At 39.8% G+C, this 21,172-nt stretch overlaps 1 protein-coding gene across 1 annotated transcript in view; it reads right to left on the reverse strand.

Annotated features, from left to right (window-relative positions):
- LOC101924008 (complement C4) overlaps nt 1–20,792 on the reverse strand; it is a gene marked incomplete at its 5' end in the record, with an annotated part of 42,626 nt that extends 21,834 nt beyond the window's left edge. The window contains 19 exons of the mRNA XM_055803121.1: nt 233–445; nt 1,502–1,641; nt 2,578–2,648; nt 2,873–2,984; nt 3,895–4,104; nt 5,005–5,076; nt 5,435–5,561; nt 5,994–6,143; nt 7,690–7,881; nt 10,235–10,432; nt 11,184–11,351; nt 12,082–12,197; nt 13,790–13,913; nt 14,098–14,203; nt 16,945–17,032; nt 18,036–18,118; nt 19,365–19,450; nt 19,758–19,828; nt 20,585–20,792. Coding sequence (XP_055659096.1) covers nt 233–445; nt 1,502–1,641; nt 2,578–2,648; nt 2,873–2,984; nt 3,895–4,104; nt 5,005–5,076; nt 5,435–5,561; nt 5,994–6,143; nt 7,690–7,881; nt 10,235–10,432; nt 11,184–11,351; nt 12,082–12,197; nt 13,790–13,913; nt 14,098–14,203; nt 16,945–17,032; nt 18,036–18,118; nt 19,365–19,450; nt 19,758–19,828; nt 20,585–20,792 — 2,535 coding nt within the window. The remainder of the gene's footprint in view (nt 1–232; nt 446–1,501; nt 1,642–2,577; nt 2,649–2,872; nt 2,985–3,894; nt 4,105–5,004; nt 5,077–5,434; nt 5,562–5,993; nt 6,144–7,689; nt 7,882–10,234; nt 10,433–11,183; nt 11,352–12,081; nt 12,198–13,789; nt 13,914–14,097; nt 14,204–16,944; nt 17,033–18,035; nt 18,119–19,364; nt 19,451–19,757; nt 19,829–20,584) is intronic.
- Between the last annotated feature and the right edge of the window lie 380 nt (nt 20,793–21,172).

A 21,172-nucleotide genomic window follows, 5' to 3' on the forward strand; every position in this document is an offset into this window, starting at 1 on the left:
TTTTGCCATAGGGAGCAATCCTTTCCATATACACTACACACAAGCCACTACAGGGTTAAATTTCTTCCCCATGCTATAGCTCAGTCCTTGCTGAGAAACAGGTTTCCTGAGATTGCTTTCAGCTTTGTTTCAATGATTTTACTCCTTCCACAAGAGCTCCACACACAGTGAAGGTATGTTTGAGGAGAAACACATATTTGTGAAGTGTCTGCCCGCAACTAGTTATACCTACCACAACATTGAGGATCTTCCTAATGCTGTCACCGTGCCCAGAAACTCTGTCAAAAACAGTAATAGTAATTGGAATTTCTCCCACAGTCAGAGGGACAACCGAGAAGTAGGCTGGTGTTGCAGAGTTTCCTTTAGCCACCAGCTTCTGCTGCACAGCCTTCTCTGTCGCCTCTGCAGTGCACAGCTCATTTACTGCGTCCATTGTCACTGTAACCTGCGGGGACAAAGCAATGCCTGTGATCAGGCTTAGTGCATCACTGCACAGGAAATACATTCCAGCTCCACCATGTCTGGATAAGAATGGGAAATGAGAAACAAGTGTAACAGGAGATTAGCTTTTGCTTAAAAAGGAAAGAGCAGTGCAGGCAGTTTGCAAAGACAGAAAGTGGTTTTCACTTCACTCCCCTGAATTCTATTTTCCATTTATAAAATGGGAGAACTTTTTCACTAAGAAGTGATGAAATACTGGCACAGATTGTCCAAAGAGTTTGTGGAATCTCCTTCCTTAAAGATATTTAATATCTCACTGCACAAGGCCCTGAACAACCTGCTCTAACTGAGCAGCAGGTTGGACTAGAGACCTCTGGAGGTCCCTTCCAGCCTAAATTGTTCTATGACCCTACAGTCTGTTAACATTCACCTACGCTAAGGCTGTGAAAGTAAATCAGCTAGTATCCCTTCTTTACACTGAATCTGCAGTATAGTTTTGGCCTATGCCTGAACCACAGGGAGATGTGGTTCATCTGGCTGAGAGATGGGAAGGGATAAAAAAAGAGCAACGTCAGTCTGAGGATAATGGAGGCCCCAAGTCCAGTGACAACTGTGGCCATATGCAGGGCTGGATAGGTATCACCTGCAGGCAAAAAAGTGCCTTTGCTTTATGTGCACAATGAATTTTGTGGCTAACATTGGATTATGTGCTCCTCTGGATCTTGTGTAATTTGCCTCTGGATCTTGTGTACCATCTGCGGTCGCCCAGATTGGCAGGCAGCAAAAAAGTAGCTGGTTGCTTCAGCGAAGGGGGAGAAGACATACCCAAAGACAAGGAATTTGACTGTGTAATATGGCAAATAAAATCTATTTTATGCAGTAAGTTTGATTAGCAGGTAGAACTTGATCCTGTTCTTGGGGATGCTTTCCAAATGGGAGCACAATGTCTGGGCTGTAGGAGGGCACTGCAAGGTGTCTGGGTTGCTTACATTAAGTTATTCCATAGCTATACATCTAGCTAGATAGATGTGTATAGCGCAGCAGTTGGTGGTAATACTACCTGAAAATCAGTGGACTGATAGTTGTAAATCACTGCTTTTATTTCCAGTTGTTCTTGTCGTCTGACTGAGTATGGTAATCTCAGGGACACAAAAAAGTCTTTGAAAACTGCAAAGGTGTGGGGTTCAGCTATGCAAAACCCTGGGATGAGAAAAAAAAGCAAAACAAAAAACACAAACAGAGTTGAGAATTACACCCTTAACATCAGCTGATAAAAAGTTAAATGTCTAATCAAACTCATTGCTTGGGCTCCTCCAAGGTCAAGAGTGGGAGAGGGACACAGGCACATCCAGAAAACATTTCAACTCACCTGTACTAGAGATCTGTCTCAGGGGCAGATGCCTTGCCCTCTGGAGTCACTGCCATGGTTTTTGATAGGTAAAATTTGGCAGGAGTGTGTGTAGCTTTTGTGAGGGAAATGTGACCAAGCTTTCTTGCGAAGGCCATTTTTTAAACACAATGACCTTTCCTTGGTTTCTTTAACTGAACTCCATGGCCATCACTGCACTCCTGGATAAGCCTCCCTTTCTGAAGGGCGTGGGTTGTACCAGGCGGACCCTTCATCCCTCCTGCATGGTCCTGGTCAACCCCCAGGAGATCCCAGAGAGCAGCACCTGGGAACCTGGGGTCTCTGGTGTCCAGCCCTTGCTAATCCTCTGTTCTTCTCTCCTCTGACTTTCTAGAGACCACAGACCTTTGTGGTTCTCTGAGATGGCCAGAACTTGCTCCCAAAAATATCAAAATAAAAGCTACCTTTCTTGTGGCTTCCTGGCCATGTGGAAGCTAAAATGAGATGTTTTATAGATTGGAAAGAATAAGAGACAGGTTTGATTGTATAAATCCACCCTCCAGAGCCCACTTCATGTTGTTTTTGTAAATATGTATCTATCCCTTAAATTCTAGCTGGGCTTTAGTAAGACATAAAAGAGAAGAGTAAATGTAACGATCAGAACACTTTGTGTTCCTCAGTACAATTGTCTCACTATGTCAGCATAATATTGTATCTGTGTTTTAAAGAAATACGTATTTTTTATTTATCTGTACAACGAAACCCAATAAAATATCCAATACTTGTACCTTTATGGGGAGATATGCTTATGGCTTGAACTTCCCAGGTAGTTATAGAGTCAGGAACAAAGTTTTCTACACTAAGAAACAGAAAATAAAATGTATTAGGAAGGATGTATAAAACATAAACATTATAATTTACTGAAGTTTGAGTATTGTAAGGGAAAAAGTATTCCCATTTGTGGAGACAAAGTACTTGCAAATATTCTGAAGTCCTCTGTATCAGATAACACATAAAGCTGGTACTTACATAGATTTTACTCTACAAATTCAGACATATTCAACTAATGAAGTAATGCACTACCTATGTTTTCCGGGCTTTTTCACTTCTTCAAAATTCCACCACCAGCTCTCGGGAAAATAACTGCGCAAGTTGACAGAGCTTTCATCAAACATTTCTTCATGGTCATCATAGTCTGTAAAAAAAGAGTGGGGTTTCTATTCTGAAGTTTTTGGCTACTGACTTTTGGCTACTTGCAGGGAATCAGTTTGTCAAAGTGAAAGCAGAATGAAAACTACTCTGAATGAAAAGACTTCATTTGGGTTTCATCTTGTGTATTAAAAATCAAAAATGCTGAAAAAAGAGGAGCGATGACTAAAGATTGTCATTGAACAACAGGATAATTCTTTCCAAGTTAAATAACTATACACTACCAAACAAGAAAACATTCCCCTTTAGTAATGCATAGCAAAGATGTTACCACTGTCTTATATCTGTGACAGACAAGAGCATGAAAGGGGAACTCTAAGAAAAACGGTAGCAGAAATTACACGCAGAACAGGGTCATTTATATATTATTTTTTTTTGTAACATGAGCTCTTGTGTGATCAGATAAACTTTGGGGAGAAGAAAGGAAGAAAGACAAAATTGCCCCTGGCTGAAGTGGCCTCTTCTCATGAGGTTGTGTTTTGGAGGTACTTGGGCGTAACAACAGTAGTACCACTACTAAAATAGTCATGAATCTGGGAATCACTCAGAGCCCTGAATGCAGGCAACCACCCACTTCTCTGCCCCACTGTCTGCAGCCTCCTGGGTTGTGGGCAGGGACCAACAGCTCCTCCATAAGGCTGTTCTGGGCTCAACAGTGGCTAAAGCAATTCCTGCCTTTTCTCACCCCAAGAAGTCACCTCATCCCACTCCCACCTTCACAGTGTACAGTTCTGAAGATGCAATGGCACGTGGGTGCTGCACTACACCGGGGCTCACTGAAATGTTGATGTGAAAACTTCCTCCCCAGACCCACAGCATTAAATGCCCCTTGGCCCTCCCTTGCCACTATATGAAGGGTATTTTTCTGTGGACAGTTGCATGCCACTGTTCTTTACGTCGTGCCAAGCCCACTCGGATCATCTGCTTCGCCTGCTTCGCCTGCTTTCTGAGGGCTGTGGCTTTTTCACAGCAGTCCTGGAAGGCACGTCTGCATTCAGGGGAGCCAGCCACCTTTGTTAGCCTCTTTGCACAAGAAAACTTCATGGGATTTAATTTCATTCCATCTTCACAGCATATTTGTATATCAGTGTTTTGATATTTGCTGGCTGCAATAAAATTAAAGCCCAGAATTAGTTCTGCGGAGTTAGCAATAAGTGTAAAGGCGTTCGTTGTGCTCGTTCCTGTCATTCTTTGCAGTTAACATCAGTTGCTATTGCAACAGTCTGCCTCCAGCTGGGGACTTGTTTTCTGTCCTAGAAACAGTCCGCAAACACAGGAGGAAAGTATGGCCCTATAGCATCCTAGATATTCTATTCTAAGCTTTCTCTTCAAATTTAAACTGTGAATTAAAACCACCTCCTTGGCAGACTGGAATTAGATATCTTGATAGAAGTAGCCATGTCAGTGTTCTCATTCTTGAATAAAGAGACCGATTTCAAAAGTAAGGACAATGCCAGCTTCAAGCTTTTGTCTTCTGGCAAGGAAATATAAATTTCTGTAATTTTTTTTTTTTTTTTTAAAGTTTAGACCAAATATTTTACTAGCTTTTTTCTTAATGGAAGCACATGGTACCAAAGCCAGCGCAACTTCAGAGCAGAATGTCAAGGAAAAAATAAATACGATCTATAAAATATTTTCTGGCCATACAAATAATTAGAAAAAGAAAAGAAAAACTTTAAAGCCATGACTGATTCCATGATATGTTACCTAGTAGAAGTATCTCACAATTTGGATTATAAACCAGTGAATTATTTTCCATTTGCAGCTGGGCCACACACGGTTTTGTTTTGATAAATTGTTTTGGAGTTGTTTTGATAAATGATGTATCAGGTCACATGGCATAGCATACACACTTGTGCTGGGTTATGGCACTTCATGCAAGAACTGGGCCTGTAAATGTCTTGGTATCCTTTACTATCCCATCACTTCGTGACTCCTAGATCCCAGCCAGATCCCTTTACCTCCCCTTGCTAAGCCTTTCAGGCCACCCACATGAGCAGACATACCAATTCCTGACATTCTCTTGTGAAAATCAAAAGATCTCTTCTGCCTTCTGGTAACCTGAGGGCATTTATAGCCTGGGAAAGCAGAAAAGAAGAGCTTGGTCATGATACTATGACAGTAACAGCCTGGTGACTTGGGTCACTTGTGGAAGATTGACCTGAGGACCCATCTCGTTCACAGAAGACCCATGGTTCGATGAGTTACCTTACAGCCCTAACCAGCTGCTGCCTGCCCCAGCTGAGCTGGACACCCAAGGACCAGCAATCAGAATCTGGGCTACCTGAGCTGCAGGCATTCAGTGGAAGAACAGAAGAAGGTAAGGGAGATTTTACAACATCATGATAAAATGTTTCTGACTTTTAAGCAGTCAGCCTCCCCAGACCTATAGTGGTCTTGTACAAACATCTAAAGTAAAGGGCAGATTGCACTTACCTTCCCGAACATTGGATTTAATTGTATCTGATAAAAAGGCCAGACCAACGTCAGTAAAAACTTGAACACTATCTGCACCACCACCTGGAGAACATCCAAGATCATACGAATTCATAGCATTAAATACCTGCCAAATAAAATAGCATAGGTGGACTGTATACGCTTCCAAAATGTTGGGGTTTTTTTAATATATATTTAAAAAATTATTGTAGCCTTTGACCTGCAGAAGCAAAACAAACTGGTGGTCTGGTGGTACAAACTGCATTTAGAAACTGGGATTAAAACTGAGACATATTTTAGTTGGGGAGTGCTTTCAAGTAAAGCTTTTTTAATTTACTAATTTCTGCTTACTAAAGTCTGCTGTAGCATGGATATCCCATCTTAAATATATTGTTCATCTTAAATAGATCCTAAATGGCAAAAGCAAAAACATTTCTGAGTTTAGTAAAGTTGTGATTAAGCAATTAATAGGCATTAACTACATTTTGATCACCCCATTAGTAACTGAAAATTTTGCTTGACTAGTAGATATGCTATTTTCCTCTTACAGATATCTTACCTTTTTGGCTGTAAGCTTATTTTTCTTGTTCAAAATAAAAACTGCTTTATCAACCACAGCTAAGGCAACTGTTCCCGCGTGGTCCGTTTCAATCACTAAGTTGACAACATCTGTTGGTTCATATGTCTCTTGTCTTGTTCTCACTTTAATCTAAACAGAAAAGATTGGAACAAAAAGATAAAATAATGATATAATAATAAAAATAATGATAAAAATAATGATAAAAATAATGATAAAAATAATGATAAAAATAATGATAAAAATAATGATAAAAATAATGATAAAAATAATGATAAAAATAATGATAAAAATAATGATAAAAATAAAAATAAAAATAAAAATAAAAATAAAAATAAAAATAAAAATAAAAATAAAAAAAGTGAAGACTCTTTGGGCCAGGGCACTGTCAAATGTGACAGCTGTGACTGTCAGTAGTCAGAAGCTGGGGGGTGTTCCCTTTTTGTGGTGTTTCTGCCTGGGATCCTGTGTTTTGGAAGATGTAGATGCAGGTATCTCCCACTGGAGGATGACAAGGGGGGAGGGTTAAAAGATGTGTCTGTGCAGGGTATCGGACACTGCCTTTCAATGACACTTAGACACCAATGGGAATTGAAAGTATGTATAAGGGGTTTGCTGAACTAGGTCCTTCAGTGTAATTTTTTTTATTTTCTAGTGGAAACAAAACGGCCATGCAATAGGGCAAAGGACTTATTAACCTTTGTACAAAATTAAATTGCCTAAGTCTGTGATAGTAGTACCTCCTTTCTATCTCACACTTGAATTTTTCAATATGACTGGGTTCAGATCTGGCTCATGTCTGATGCAGACACTTCTGTAATTTAGGAGGAAATAGCCATGGTGATTATGAAATTAATAGGGGATTATTAATAGAAATGCTAACTTGAACATGACTGGGTTTTGACATTTTATGAATGAATAACTGGCTTCTGTTAAAGAAGGGTAACTTTTCTTGAAAACTTTTTTTCCCAATGGACTATCACATTCTTTTTCCAAAAATAAACATTTTTTTTTGGAAAAAGTAATTTTAGACAGCTAATACTTTTCCTCAGTTGTGTTTCATGCTATCGGGAAAAAATCCCATGTCTTTTTTTCCCCCCACTTTAAATTACGGTGCCAAAAAGGAGGAGGAAGAAGGTGGAGGAAAGGCTTAGAAAGACTCCTATTCTGCCCACACTTGATTTTTTTAATGTAAACTTATTTTTTTTAAACAGCTTTTGAAGTGCTACACAGTCTCAGAAAATTACTTTTAGCAGGAATGAAAAAGCTTGAAAAATTACTTTAAATTATTTTTTCCCCTAATAAATTGCTTCACTTTCTTTCTGACTACAAAAAGACAAAAATATAAAGGAATTCTCCATCTCAATGATTCTGTTGACGTTTCCCTGCAGATTTCTAACATATAGACATTTGCAGATGAGGATGTATCTCTATGAAATTATATTTTTCATCTCCGCGATGCACAGCCTCTCCCAGGGAAGGCAGCTGTCTCCACCACCATTTTTGGGAGCCTTTCCCAGCTATACTCTTTAGCAAGAATCCTGATGGCTGCCTTTTTCAATGAAAATGAAATGCCTTTCGCCTCTTAACCCCAGACCTGCACTTGCTCTGCTGATACCCCATGTTTTTGTTTTCATTTTTTGAACACAACAACAGAAGCTACTTGCTTTGAAAGTACCTTTCCTTCACAGACATCCGCGACATCCACCCATACAGAATCAGCGACAATCTCTTGATGTCCCTTGTTTGCAATGAAGTAGTAAGCTAAAAAGCGAAAGGCAGGCACCATTTTCTGGGTGATTTCAATGTTTATTATTTTGTTTGACGATGGCACCCTTCCCAGAAGCTCAGCTTGTCCCTTTGCTACAACCTGCAAGGCAGAAACAAACAGAAATAAAATACTGTGAATACACACCAAACTGAGCACTATGTTCCGTGATTTTATGTACATATATAGAATTTTATGAGAATTTTCTGTTTAAAATTTATTCTCTTCTAATGGCACTTAATAGTTTTAATTCCCAACCTGCATGCCAGTAGCCTGGAGGAGACCAGCAGGCAGTGCCTCTAGCACAGGAGAGTGTGGGGGTAAACCTCTGCTGCACTGGTCCTGTGGTGGGGGGTTGAATGCAAATCTACCACCCTCCACTCAGTCTTACAGCCTGAAAAGGGGGTCCCAGATGGGAGTCTCATTTCTGTCTTCTAAAATCACAAGTCATAAGCCCCGGGAGGATCTCAGCTTTATTTAATCTGAAAGCAGTACTGAATCTTTTAGACAGCGTGGAAAGATTGGAGCTGGTGGTTTCACACAAAAAGTATTATTCAGGATAAAGTATCACAGATTGGCCCTTAACTGATTTCAGCCCATCTTTTACTATTTAATTCCTTTCTTCTTGTGTTATGTTAATTCTACTCATGGGTCATCAGGGGAGTAGAAAACAGACACAGTGGGAGGACCGATAGTGCTCTTCCCAGAAGAAAATACATGCAGCTTTCCTAAACATGCAATGAAAGGGCTTCAGGAGGAAACAACGACATGCTGCAGCCTGGTCTGAAATCCTCACTGCCTCTGTTTAGGTGACTGAAATTTGGGAGAGAGCCTCACCGCTGAGCTCCAGCCGTGTCTCCCCCACCCCTCCCATGCACCTGCCTGCCCAGCACTGCACCTTCCCAGGGCCTGGCAGCAGCAGTTCCAACCCTGTGCTAAGCCATCCAATGAAAATAACCCCCCAAAACATAAATTTAACTCCTAGGAATAGAATTATTCCAATATATCAGAGTTCTGTTAAAAATAAGTGGGAACTGGTGCCTGTAGTGCTTATCAACCTGGGAAATTTAAGCTGTCAAGGGAAATTAAGATGAAGAGAGGGAGAAAGGGATTAAACCCATTTGACATTCAACAGATTCACTCCTGGAATGTATCCATGAACACATTTGTCTCCTTCAGCAAAATAAATGCTTTGCATTCCTGTCCCAGGCTGAGCAGGATTGTTTCCTCGCTTTCCCATCTATAGAACTGCTTTTCAGACCCAATTTCAGGATGCTATTTAGGGCCATAATAGCCAATGCCTTCAGTGATCCTTCATAACATCTGTTGGAAATAACACTGACCTACCTGTTAACTAACATTGGGTGCAGGTCATATGGAACCATGGTAATATAAGAATCATGTGTTATTCATGAAATAAACAATAGTTAACTATAAAAGGCATTTTCTGAGATATTTAAGGTCCCCTAGAATACGACTAGTTTTTCTGGTTGCTGGAACAGAATCTTATGCATATGTATGATCTGCCCAAAACAAGGTGGAGAGTTCTGTAATAGCTGAAAAAAGCTATTTATGGGACTCAGAACAATAAAAGTAATATTTAATATTGGCTTATTACAAGGAAAGAATACAGATTGGAAGGAGTAGGAAAGAACGAGATCTGGATTAAGAAAAATCAAACTGTCACAGGCATCATAAAAGTTATCTGTCTAGAATTTCAGCTTTAAAGGCTGTCAGTTTAATATCTTTCAAAAATATCCACGTAATTATGCAGATAAACATTACCCCTTATGGACCTCTTTGCTCTAGACTGTATTAGAAAGTACAGACTAAAATTTCTACTTATGTGTCTTTCTTCAGAAGAAAAATTTACAAAGATTTGTATATTACGAGCCCCCAGACATATAAAAATAGCAGAATTATACAGTTTCTGGAAGGGACCTATGGAGATCTCTAGTCCAGCTACCTGCTGTAAGATGAGCCATCACCAGTGTGAGATCCGGTCGGATGTTGTTTTCTCTAGTTGAGTGTTGAATGTTTCTGAGGATGACAATTCCCTAAGCTCTCTGGGAAGCCTCTTCCAGTATTGCCTTCATGACTAGTGAAAATGTTTTTCCAAAACGAACCTTTCAGGTTCATACCCTTATTCATGTACCCTTCAACATACCCTAACTACATCACTTGGCACCACCTAGGAAATTTTTTCTCCATTATGTCTGTAATTCCTCTTCAAGTAATTTTAGGTTGCTATTAAAGTCACTCTTAGCTTCTTCACCAAACTGAACAAGCCCAGCTCCCTCAGCCTGTCTTGGTAGGTCAGGTGTGTTAGGACACTCATCATCTCTGTTGGCCTCTTTTGGACGCCCTCTGGTTTCCCACGCATTAGTAACTAGACAGATGTTCTGGATTGTATGATTTCTAGAAGAAATTACTGATAGTCTGGTATTTTGTTTACCATATAATAGAAATAGTCAATCTTTCCACTGCCAGACTGATGAACATCATTCAAGGTGATGTGCAAGTTATCTCCAGGTGCCACAACAGTATGTGGGATGCTGATGCTGAGATAGTTCTGAGAAGCAGACTGGTATCTTTCAGCTCTGATGCTGGTTTCAGGTGATTCTAATTTTTCTTTTCCCTCTTCAGCCTTTACCTATCAGGGAAAAAAAAAAAAAAAAGGACAGCGTGGGTAAAGTGTCCCTCAGGAGACAGTATAAAGTGTCACCTTTACTTTATATCTTGCCAAGTTATCCAGAAGATGCTGGGAAATGAGATGAATCACTGCTGAGACGTCATCAGCAGAACCTGGCATTAAACACCAGGATTTTATTACTTTATTCTCTCACCCTATTTTGTCGCTTGATACATTTGCACCTGATATTTTTGAGCCTTGGCTCTTTCTGAATGAGAATCAATAGCTCAAAATCATGGTGATTTTGTACTTAGGCAGCTTTTCCTCCTTTTTATATATGCATGTAATTGAACCCTCTGAGTGTCCAGATGTAGCCTACTGTCTGCAATGCTCAAGGATCTTTTCCTTCACCTGCTTCTCATCATTTTCTGTCACTTTTCATGGTGATATTCCTTACACTCCTATTTCCATCCTTCACGCCAGGAAAATGCACATCTGAACCACAAAAAAAGCACCACCATCACCCATGTATGTACTCCCAATGCTCCAATGTACAAGTGTCCTTCATTTCAGTGAGACATCCCTCAGGCCCCTGGTCTCTCTGACATACCTTACACAATCTGGACAAAGCTGTGCAGGTGGTGTAAGAAATCACATTCCACCCTCTGTGCTAATTTAATGAATACTGATCATCTTCACAGTCATTTGTAATTGACTTACAAGCTTTTCTCAGTGGTGTATTTTTAAACATGGATGTTTGGGTTTTCTTTACCATTATTTGAAGCATCTGAGCATCTCCAGGGATGTTGAAGGCCAAGGGGACTAGACCCTCTTTATTAGAAAGTGCAGTCATCTTCATTGGGGATTTTCCAGGCACGGTAACAGTAGCAGTGACAGGTACAGAGGCAGCAGGAGAGCCATCAACCAAAGTGACAGATGCCTATTGGAAAAAAAGTGGTTTTCTGTTGTTACTTCAAGGAAATGCCTGGGTTTAAAAAGTGCCCACAAACAAGAAGCAATTATTTTTATAAAGTGAGAAGAAATACAAACATTAGCGTTTGAAAATTTGAGCTTTGAGAGAAAAGAATAGCAATTGATTCAGCTAGACTCCAGCTAAAGTAAAAATCTGTGAACACAGGTTAACAGCTGCCCCGGATTTTCACTTAGCGTCTTTTGGATCTCAGAGGATCCCAGAGATACTTGTCCTTAAGTACTACAAGGTAAATTTCTAACTTTAACTCTTGGTGTGCAGTTTAAAACCTCAAAAACTTCAATACATTTTTTTTAAAAAAGATAATACTCTGTTTTAGTTTTCAGAATTTTAACTTGATATGGGATTAACTTGATACATTATTATTTTAATCTTTTGATTTTGAGGTGAGGAAGAGACTGCTACATGTTTTATTAAACTTTGTAGCACACAAATGACTTCCAGACCAGAAAACCTGTATTTTCTGGCTTTAGTTTCCCTGCTCAGGCTCTGTGTGTACAGAAATGAGACAAGCCAGACACTCAAACAGTAGCTCTGTGTTGGACCTATTCCTGTTGGGCTTCTTCCTGAAGGTCTGTGTCCTACAGAGCTCCCACTGGATTAGATAAGAAATTTATAAACAGGGCAGATATAAATCCTTTGTTATGGAGGCAGATGGACACGGCTAAGTACTACATACCACAACAGAGAAGGGGGCTCCAGGCACAAAATACTTTTTGGTGTTAGACAGATCAACAGTGTAAGGAGACTTCACAAACTTCACATTGTTGAGTTCTTCTTCCCTTATCTCACCACCTGTTAATATCAAACAGTATGTGTTGCTATGGGAGCAATAACTATGTACTTGCTCATTACTTTAGCATCCATCATTTCTGTTTTCAAGATTAATTGCATTTTTACCAGCACATATAAAGAAAACCAAAATATGATCCCTCCCCAAAGAGTCCTGAGAAGAGGAAGAGATGGGTGCAGGCAGATGGGGAACACAGAGACAGGCCAGTGCAAGGACAGGGCAACCTGTGCGGTGCTCCAGCAAGCTGGCAGTGGCAGGTGTGTGCTCTTGACAGCTCAGGCATCGAGACCTGCAAAACTCACAACATGAAAAACTCCCTCTAACACACTGATTGGAACAAGGTGTCTGCAGACACAGAGCACACTGGTACCACAGGAACCACTGTGGTGGTGCACCTCCCTTTCCAAGCCATCGGGGCTTCATTCTTTGGGAAAGGCTACATCAAAGCACAATGTAAAAGTCACTCAGAATCAGTAGGAAGGGTTGGATGTAAAAATTTTAATTTCCTGAAAGAGCTTTTTTTTTTTTTCTTTTCCTTTCTGAGTGCTGATGAGAGCTAATATTAGCTGATACCATCTTCTGCAACTTTGCACCTACAAGACAGCTTGAGCATCTGCTTCCCATCTAAGATTCTTCTAGTTAAACTGCTCATTCTTCTAGTTAACTTCTAGTTAAACCACTACCCGTAATCACCTCTAAAAAAAAAGTTACATGGCTTGCTTTAAACTGAGTGCATTTAGAGATATACTTTCAATGTCCTTATTTTCCACTTTAATACTCCCATCTTGAGAAGTGTCAGTAAAGCCCACCAGCCTTGTCCTGTTATGCATATAATTAATACCAAACCCAGCAAGTACACAAGTGTGGAGGCAGCCTACCCGTGGCAGAAAGAGGAAGCATGCACAGGGTGGTAGAGACCACGCCACACCATAAGATCTTATGTCCATTATGCTGGTGTGGTAACAGGAGGTCTTAGAGTCTCCTTTGCTCTTGTGATAAATTTTGCAGCATAAGTACCTATAGTAGATTATACTACAGAACCACACAGCTGCAATACATTTGACTTAATTTTAGGATTCCAAGGAATCCTACTTAATACTTTGGATTTTTAGTAATTTTTAGAATTCTAGTAATTCTAGGCTAAGTGACTAGACTCCTTCTATAGTCAATGGGAACAGACACCTCTGGAGTGCAGTCTAACCTATCCATTCTTTACAGTGACTATATAAAGTGCCTGGGCTCTGAATAGATACCTTACTTTCAGATATCTAAAATAAAAGGGATCAGTGTCCCTACGAACAACAAGAAAAGTCTTGCCGATTTTGGAAAGGCCATCTTCATCACAGATTCAGCTTCAGAGGTCAGCACTGAAGTTATGAGGTAAGGTGAGAGGTACAAGACTAGCACTAAATACTTACTACAACCAAAATCACCCACTGACTACTGCGTCTAATTGCATGCAGTGCTCATCTGTGGGTAGCTCTAAGGTGCCTGGGAGCATACTCAACATGCTTAGCCCTGCTGTGAGCAAATACCTAGAGAACGATCAATGTAAATACTACAGACTGTATCAGTTAAGGCATAATGTACTCACTTGCTGTTTCTACAGTGGTAACAGCAACATATAAATGAAAACCTTCCAGAGTTGAAATACTCTTTCTTAATTTCTCTTCCAAATGTGTTGTATTTAAAGTAACTCTTCCTTTTCCATTTTGAATCTAAATCGAAAGTAAAAAAAAAAAAAAATAGACAACCCTTTACTGGTTTGTTGCCATTAGAATAAAAAAAATTGCTGCTTATAGCATGACTATGGTATTACAGGGATCTGTATTCTGATATTTCTGACAATATTCAGCTCACGTGGGATAAATCAGAATAGCTCCACCGAACTCCACTACTTACAGATAGCTGTTGTTCCAGGCCTGGAATAAAGATTTTTTTCTCATTTTCATCAATTATGCCAAATCGCACATATGCAACACCTTGAATCCCTTTCCCATAAGAGTGTCTTTGAAAAGAAGAAAAGTGAGCAGATGGATCATTACATTAATAAAAGGCAATCATAAATCAGACAAATAATTTTATGCTGAAATAAAATTGGGATGTCTTTAGGCACCCCATCTGTAACTAGTAGCTTGGAAACAAAAACTTGTCCCGCTCACTGATAACTCAAACATGAAGACTTTTACTGGACTGTATAAAGTGATGATTTCAAGTGCAGAGAAATATAGGGTGTAAATTACATCGGCAGAATCGCATGTGAAGACATCAGCTGACAAAATTTACACCACAGTAACATCACATTTTTTTTATTTTTACAAATTAATGAGAACTTTAGTTGCACAGTGAAGTCTCACACAGCTCAGCCCTTTCATAGGGAACAAGAGCGGTATCCAGTCTCTTTAGCTTGGATGAGCAGCTAACTCTTTTGTATGAGACACCTCACAAGCACAACATTTAAAATAGGGGGCCAGAGAACCATCTCAGGGACTAATATAAAGTATTTGGTACCTCTGAAGACCTCCAGAGACACATCGTCCCTGCATTAGGCAGGCTGCCCTCCCCCTGCATCTCTCCTACGGATTTAGGCAGTATAGCACAGGGACCTCTTGTAAGTTAAATATTTGCCAGGTAGGTATCTGGCCAGAGCACCCTTGAACTCTCCACACAGGTCATGGGGAGATAGGAGAGAGCATGTTGTTGCACCTGGCAGGTTCCTTATTCAAGGAAACCCTGGCAGATGGCACCCTCCTGCAGCATGGCATGTAACGTGCTACATGAGACGTGTCACAGCCATGCTGTTATCTTTTGCTTGTGAAAATCCTGCTATATCTCAGATCTGTAATACTTTTGTTTAAGCAAAGCTGCTTTCAAACTGACCTGATCAGCACTGATCTATACCAATGAAACTGACTCAGAGGCAGTTCTTATGAAAACTGATTAAAATGCCAGAACTAGTAACTGCAGGAAACAACAGTCAATATACCAAATAACTGTTCATTACATGCATGGCTAGCTCAGAGATGGAAGTTCAGTTATCAGGAATTTCCTATGTTGATTTTGATGAAAGTCAGGCAGGCCTGTGCAGCAGCTCTAGGACCTTTTCCAATAGACAAAAGAAGAGTATCCAGTCATTCAACCCCATTTTTTCCTCTTAAATAATTATGGTGTTAATGAGTAGTGAGGTATATACAAAGGAGTTGCACAGTCCATAAAGTAAAAACTGAGTGCTGCAATAACATGCAGAGAAAGCTTTAGAAAGAATTAAAATATTAAAGCCTGATAAAAATATTAAATCTGATATCACTTCATATCACAATATCAACTAATCATGATTAAATCTAGTAATTATTCAATAGAAACAAACAAAGGAAGGTGATCAAGAGAAGATTAGAAGAGCTGTGTTTGTTCAGCCCAGCAGAAGGCGGTGGGTACTGGGCTTTGCCTGCTCTCTCAGGGTGTGCTGGGGGTGGGAAGGACCAGCATGGTCAAGGTGAGGAGCAAAAGAACAGCGGACAGAAGGCTGACATGGTATAAGCTGGCCAGCGTTGAAATCAGACCAGAAACAAAACCTACTAGAACTGAGGCTGTGGAGGATCAGGCTTCCAGCTGGATACAGTGCCACAGGCTATGTAGCAAATCTAGGATAACCTGCTTAGGCCAGGTTAATTAAACGAGTACAGTGCTGTCTTGGAGGCTGTGGCTGGCTGGCACCGCTCTATTAATCCCCCTGTCTTCCACAGCAGGGTGGCCACATGCAGACCTGGGTGGACCTTGGTCCATGCATCCTCCCAGGGAGTTTTCTGGAACTGTCCAGGGATTGCTGCACGGCTGAGGCCAAGCCTGTGCCATGCACCAGCTGAGCCACCGGCAGCCAAGTTCTGGGGCTCAGGAACCTTTCCTGGAACTGTTTAATTTACTACCCAGATGGCTTAAATATCTTTTCTGGTATCACGTTCAAATGTAGACAAAGCTCCTACTGTATGAGAATAATTCCTCATATAAGGAAAGAATCTGAAAAATAATATCTCAAAAGATACTAAATAGTGCTTGAGTGTAATAATAATTTGTTTGCTGCTCTCAGTTTGGAAGATTTTTCAGAATCAAACATAAAATGAAACACAAATGATTATGGTGTTTACTAAACATCACTAGATGATGCTTTAGTCACATGCACTCATACAGCTAAATGCTAACATTTAATGCCTATTTAACTAAAGGTTACTGTAAGCCAAATTAATTACCAGGCTATTTACTGTCAGTGCTTAATAAAGGCACAAGCTTTGGTTGTACAGACCAGGCTATTTTATTCTTGTTTGTTTATATAAGCAATTTCTATACCTAGATCTTTCCTCCCTTCTGTATTGACTGTTTCCTCTCCGCCATCCCCATCAGCTACTGGGACAGACACAAACGATCCAATGGTGACTTATCAGTAAGATACTCTTACACTATTAGTTATGTGTATGTTTGTAAAAGGCAACACTCTTATTTAAATAAAATTTAGTTTTGCTAGCAAACTGAAATATTTGGAAAACCTTGTTCCATTTTGATCACCACTACTTGGACCCAGGTAGGATTTTACACCAGTGTCTCAAGTTAGTAGTGGAAACAGAGAGTATATAAAATTAACATCAGATTCAAGAAAAGCCAGAAGCTGGCTGTTAGTGAGAAGAAAAAAGAATAAATGGCAAAGTTCATTATCTACTTATCCACCTCCTAAAACAGTCTTGCTGCAAGCACACCTACTTTGCCTCGATATCAAACACAAAGTTTTCATTCCAGATGTGGTAGTATGACTGAACTGGGATGAGTTTGACTTCAAAAGATGGAAGTTCTGCATGAAAAAAAAGAAGACAAAAGGTCATGACATACAAGTCTCAAACATACCTTAAACTCCTGGCATGTGGCAACACCCACTGAGAGGATGCAGCTGCACTGAGAGAAGGTTTTGGTTTGAACCAGCAGTGCACTTCTGAAGCAAATCCCCTGCTCATTTTCCCTTTTTCTACTTTGCTTCACATAGTGGAACAGTCTTCAAGCACACAAAAATCAATTATTTACAACATAAATAAGCCAGAAGATAAATTCTAACTGCTCATGGGCATTAAGTGTGCTGGACTACAAGCAGTGTGAAGTAAACCCACCCTGAAATGGCTTGAGGGCAAACATGAGCTGTGACACTCTGCAATTTACTCCTATAAAGCCAAACTATTTGCCACTGCAGATGTAGCCAGAGCAATTGATTCCTGGATGCAGGTGTTTGCAGAGGATGCAGTAGTCTCTGCTATTCTGTTACATCCACTAGCTAGGGCAAAACCAGGTGTGTTAAACTGAGATTATTATATAATCCTCAGGCTTTCTCTTGCTTTTAAGAAGAAAAAACAACCAACACAGCACCCACACTAAATTTTATAAGAATGCATAATTTCAGTGGAAATAAATCGAGACATTTCTTACCTCAGATTGTTAAATTTCTACGTTTTTACTTTTTCCACAGTACACTTAGAGAAGCTTTTTTAAAGAAAAGTATAGGAACAACTCTAACCAACTTCCAAACTGAAGTCTACTGAGATAAAATAGGTAGCTTTTTTTTTTTTCATTCGTTTTAGTCTTCGCTGAAAACTTTAGTCAGAATTGCAATGATTTTTTCAAATGTAAGTGGAAGGCACAGGCACCCAAACCCAGAGTTCTTCTGTGCATCAGAGAGTAATGAGGCACTGTAACCCTGTAAATCTTGTCCTTAGTACTTAACTACAGCCAGGTATAACCACTGCAGTATAGCTTCTATCACAGTGATGACTTCCCATATTTATAATGCAAATTAAATATTCTCTTACCGTATTTTTTAACTTCAAATTCAGCAGAAACGTTAGACATTTCATGTTGATGAAACCAAGCTTTGATTTTCCAATTTCCAGGCCTAAAGTTCAGATTCAGCAGAGAATAGTTAATTGGGACTCCTCAGATAATTTATGATGCTAATATATTTAAATTATCACTAAATGCTGATATTTTCCTTGCTTTGATCTCATTCTGAACTAATTCATTAAAGGATTTCTCTTTGCTGGGGGGACCCAGCAACATATTTTCAAACGTCTTGGGAAACACCCAAGAAGATTTTATGAGCAACTGTAGGATAACATAGTTGCAAACCACGTGTAACATGCACTGCCTCTGAAAAGCCCTCAGAAACAGAGAACTCATCTTGTATTTCCTATAGCTTATCTTCGCTGTGACGTCAAAATCAATCTAGCATGCAAGAACACATTGTATATTAAGTAAAAGTCTGACTGTTTGAGATCAGAGGTAATTAATTACACTCTGCAAACTTAGCCCTTACAGATTTACTCTCCTAAATGTGGTCATACAGTTGAACAGATACTGAAGGAGTTTGCTAAACTGTTCCTTACCAGGATAAACGTTGCTAACTGCAGCATATTAACTTTAAATTCTGGACTCACCTCTCCAAGGTGAGGTGCTTAAAGGTAAAAAGTTATTAACCATAGGCTCAGTCTCTGCTCCATGGTGAAAGACAGTTTTGAAAGATAATTCAAGCAGTTCTGCAGTTAAAAATCTTAAGTACTTCAGCAGGTAAGGGGGATGAATCTGGATGGTTTGATCCTGCTAATAGGAGGTGGAGTTAATCCTCCTCACTTTAGACATTAGCCCACGAGGTCTTTCACCTGCCTGGGTGCCCTCAGGCTCCTCTAACAGCCATGGAGAGAAACAGGCAGTGCTGGGACATGGTACCTCTCATCCTGACACAGGCATCTAAAACGGGCCGGATGAATCACAGCCCAAATGTGTGACTGACTTCCCAGTGTCAGAGAAGGGAGTGTGGGGTGACCAGCTCAGGTGTAGACCCTGCACGGCAGGAGGCTCCAGAGCAGGACTATGCTGGGTTCCCTGCTGTCATGCACTGACAGTGTGCCGTGGTGCTTCCCAGGTGTGAACAGAGCAAAACTGTCTACCTCAGTGCACCTCCTCTTCTAAAAAAGTGGTAAAGCAGACAATACACAAGAAAGAAAGAGAAGAGAGAAAAACAAGGGAGCGGAACAGAGAGAAGGGAAGGACTCTTGCTTTTAGCTTGAAGATAGTTTAGCTTGAAGATAGCGACATTTTGAGATGCGAACTGCTTTAACGCACAAGGCACAGGGGTAACATACTCGGCAATGTCAGGTATTTCAAAGCTTTCACTCAACACTGTTTTGATTTTCCGGTCTGACTTTTTCACGACCATTCCTTTTGAGTTCTGTTGAGAGAGAGAAAACAAGCATAACATTATATTCCAGGTGTCAAACATTTACATCCAAAAGCTCAAGTTCCTATACTAGTCCTAAGGAAGAGAAAATGCTCTGCTTACTTTCCTACTTTAATAGTCAAATGTTACGTGTCCCTCTGTGCTCCTGATGTTGGCCAAAAATGACTAGTTGTATCTCACAACATGTAAATACTGTTTCTGGAGAGGAGTCATAGCTATAGTTTTACTCTTGGATCTTTTGTGGAAGTTTATCATAGTTTGTGCAAGCACTCATTGACAGTGTTTTTTGTATACTTACTAGCACAGCAACTGTAACTGTATCATCTATTGGCCTCATAGTATTGTCCAGAACGAAGATCCTGTATTTTACTGTTTAACAGAAGAAAAAAATGTACTCACATATATATATATTTCTGACCTGTCCAGACAGTAATTATTACAAGCTCTAAACTGAGTTACTGAATTTAGAAAAAAAAACAATTTCTTTTGATGAAAACAACTCTAAAAAAAATAAATAAAAATGAAAAAATAAATTTGCATTCTTCCACAGGCTTTGTATATTACATGACCAAACAGATACCTTTTTGAAGCAAATTCTAAAAAATGCTCAGGGAGCTTCACTCACTTTTGTATTCTTTCTGCAGTCAAGGCATGCAACCAAATGCAAGAACTTTTTTTACTTCCCTCTTATTATTTAATTAGAGTGTTAAGTAACAAAACAGCTGTGGTCTTGAAGTGCAAAGGATACTTATTGCAGGTGTTGCAAGTAGAAGTAATTGGGGTTTTTTTGCAGGTTTCTCACAATTTTGTTTTCCAAAGGAAAGTTGCTATAAAGCTTTTTGAACAAAAATGAGTAGATATTGTCTGGCTCCTGTTAGAAGAGAGAATGACTTTCTGACTCCAGTGGCATTTCCACACGGGCCGCTGCAATGTGCAGTGTAGACCCTGAAGAAGCCCTGGCTGAAGAATGCAAGTTTAAAAGCTGAACTGGCTAGTAAGCACAGAGACAGCTGGAGTTAAATGAGAAGGATTTACACTAGGGAGGATCAAGTCAATATCACTTTTTCTAATCAAGCCCTTGTGACATCTATATTTAACATCTAAGTGCAACATTTGTATTTTAACCTTTGGAATTTGGTGTGTATATAGGCTTATCTGTCTGAATAAAAATGTAGCCTTTCTTGGAAGACAGGAGGATGCGAGTTGTTTGAGTGATGTCCTTATGAAGCTCCCTGCTTTCGGTGACTAACAGAACATATGGCTGATTACTCTTCTTGAACAAATCCTGTTGCTGAGTCCCCCAGCTTGATCTGAAAAGGACAAAAGGAAAAACCCCACAGAGTCAGATATGAACCTTGCTAACTTTGGAACCACACAGCTGAGGCCCAAAGACAGCTAAAGTGCTTAAATGTTTTTATTATCACCATTAAACAGAAGATACTCAATTACATCTTTCTTCCTAGATGAGTATTTCTTTTTAAGTAGAAATACTATCTAATACCCGATTTTCCACCATGGAAAGACATGTTCTTCTGCCCGATGGCAGTAATTCCAGCTCAGTGCTTTTCTTCAGTCTACATGCATGTTAAATTCCAGTTACCATGTCATTTGATAGCTTGAGCAGCATCCTGTAATCCTTCATTTGCTAAAATCTTGGCTGTGAAATTAGAGATTTACTTCATGCAGGTTAATATAATGTTTCTAAACATCATG

This window comes from Falco peregrinus, chromosome 4 (genome assembly GCF_023634155.1).
Source record: "Falco peregrinus isolate bFalPer1 chromosome 4, bFalPer1.pri, whole genome shotgun sequence".
Lineage (NCBI taxonomy): Eukaryota > Metazoa > Chordata > Aves > Falconiformes > Falconidae > Falco > Falco peregrinus.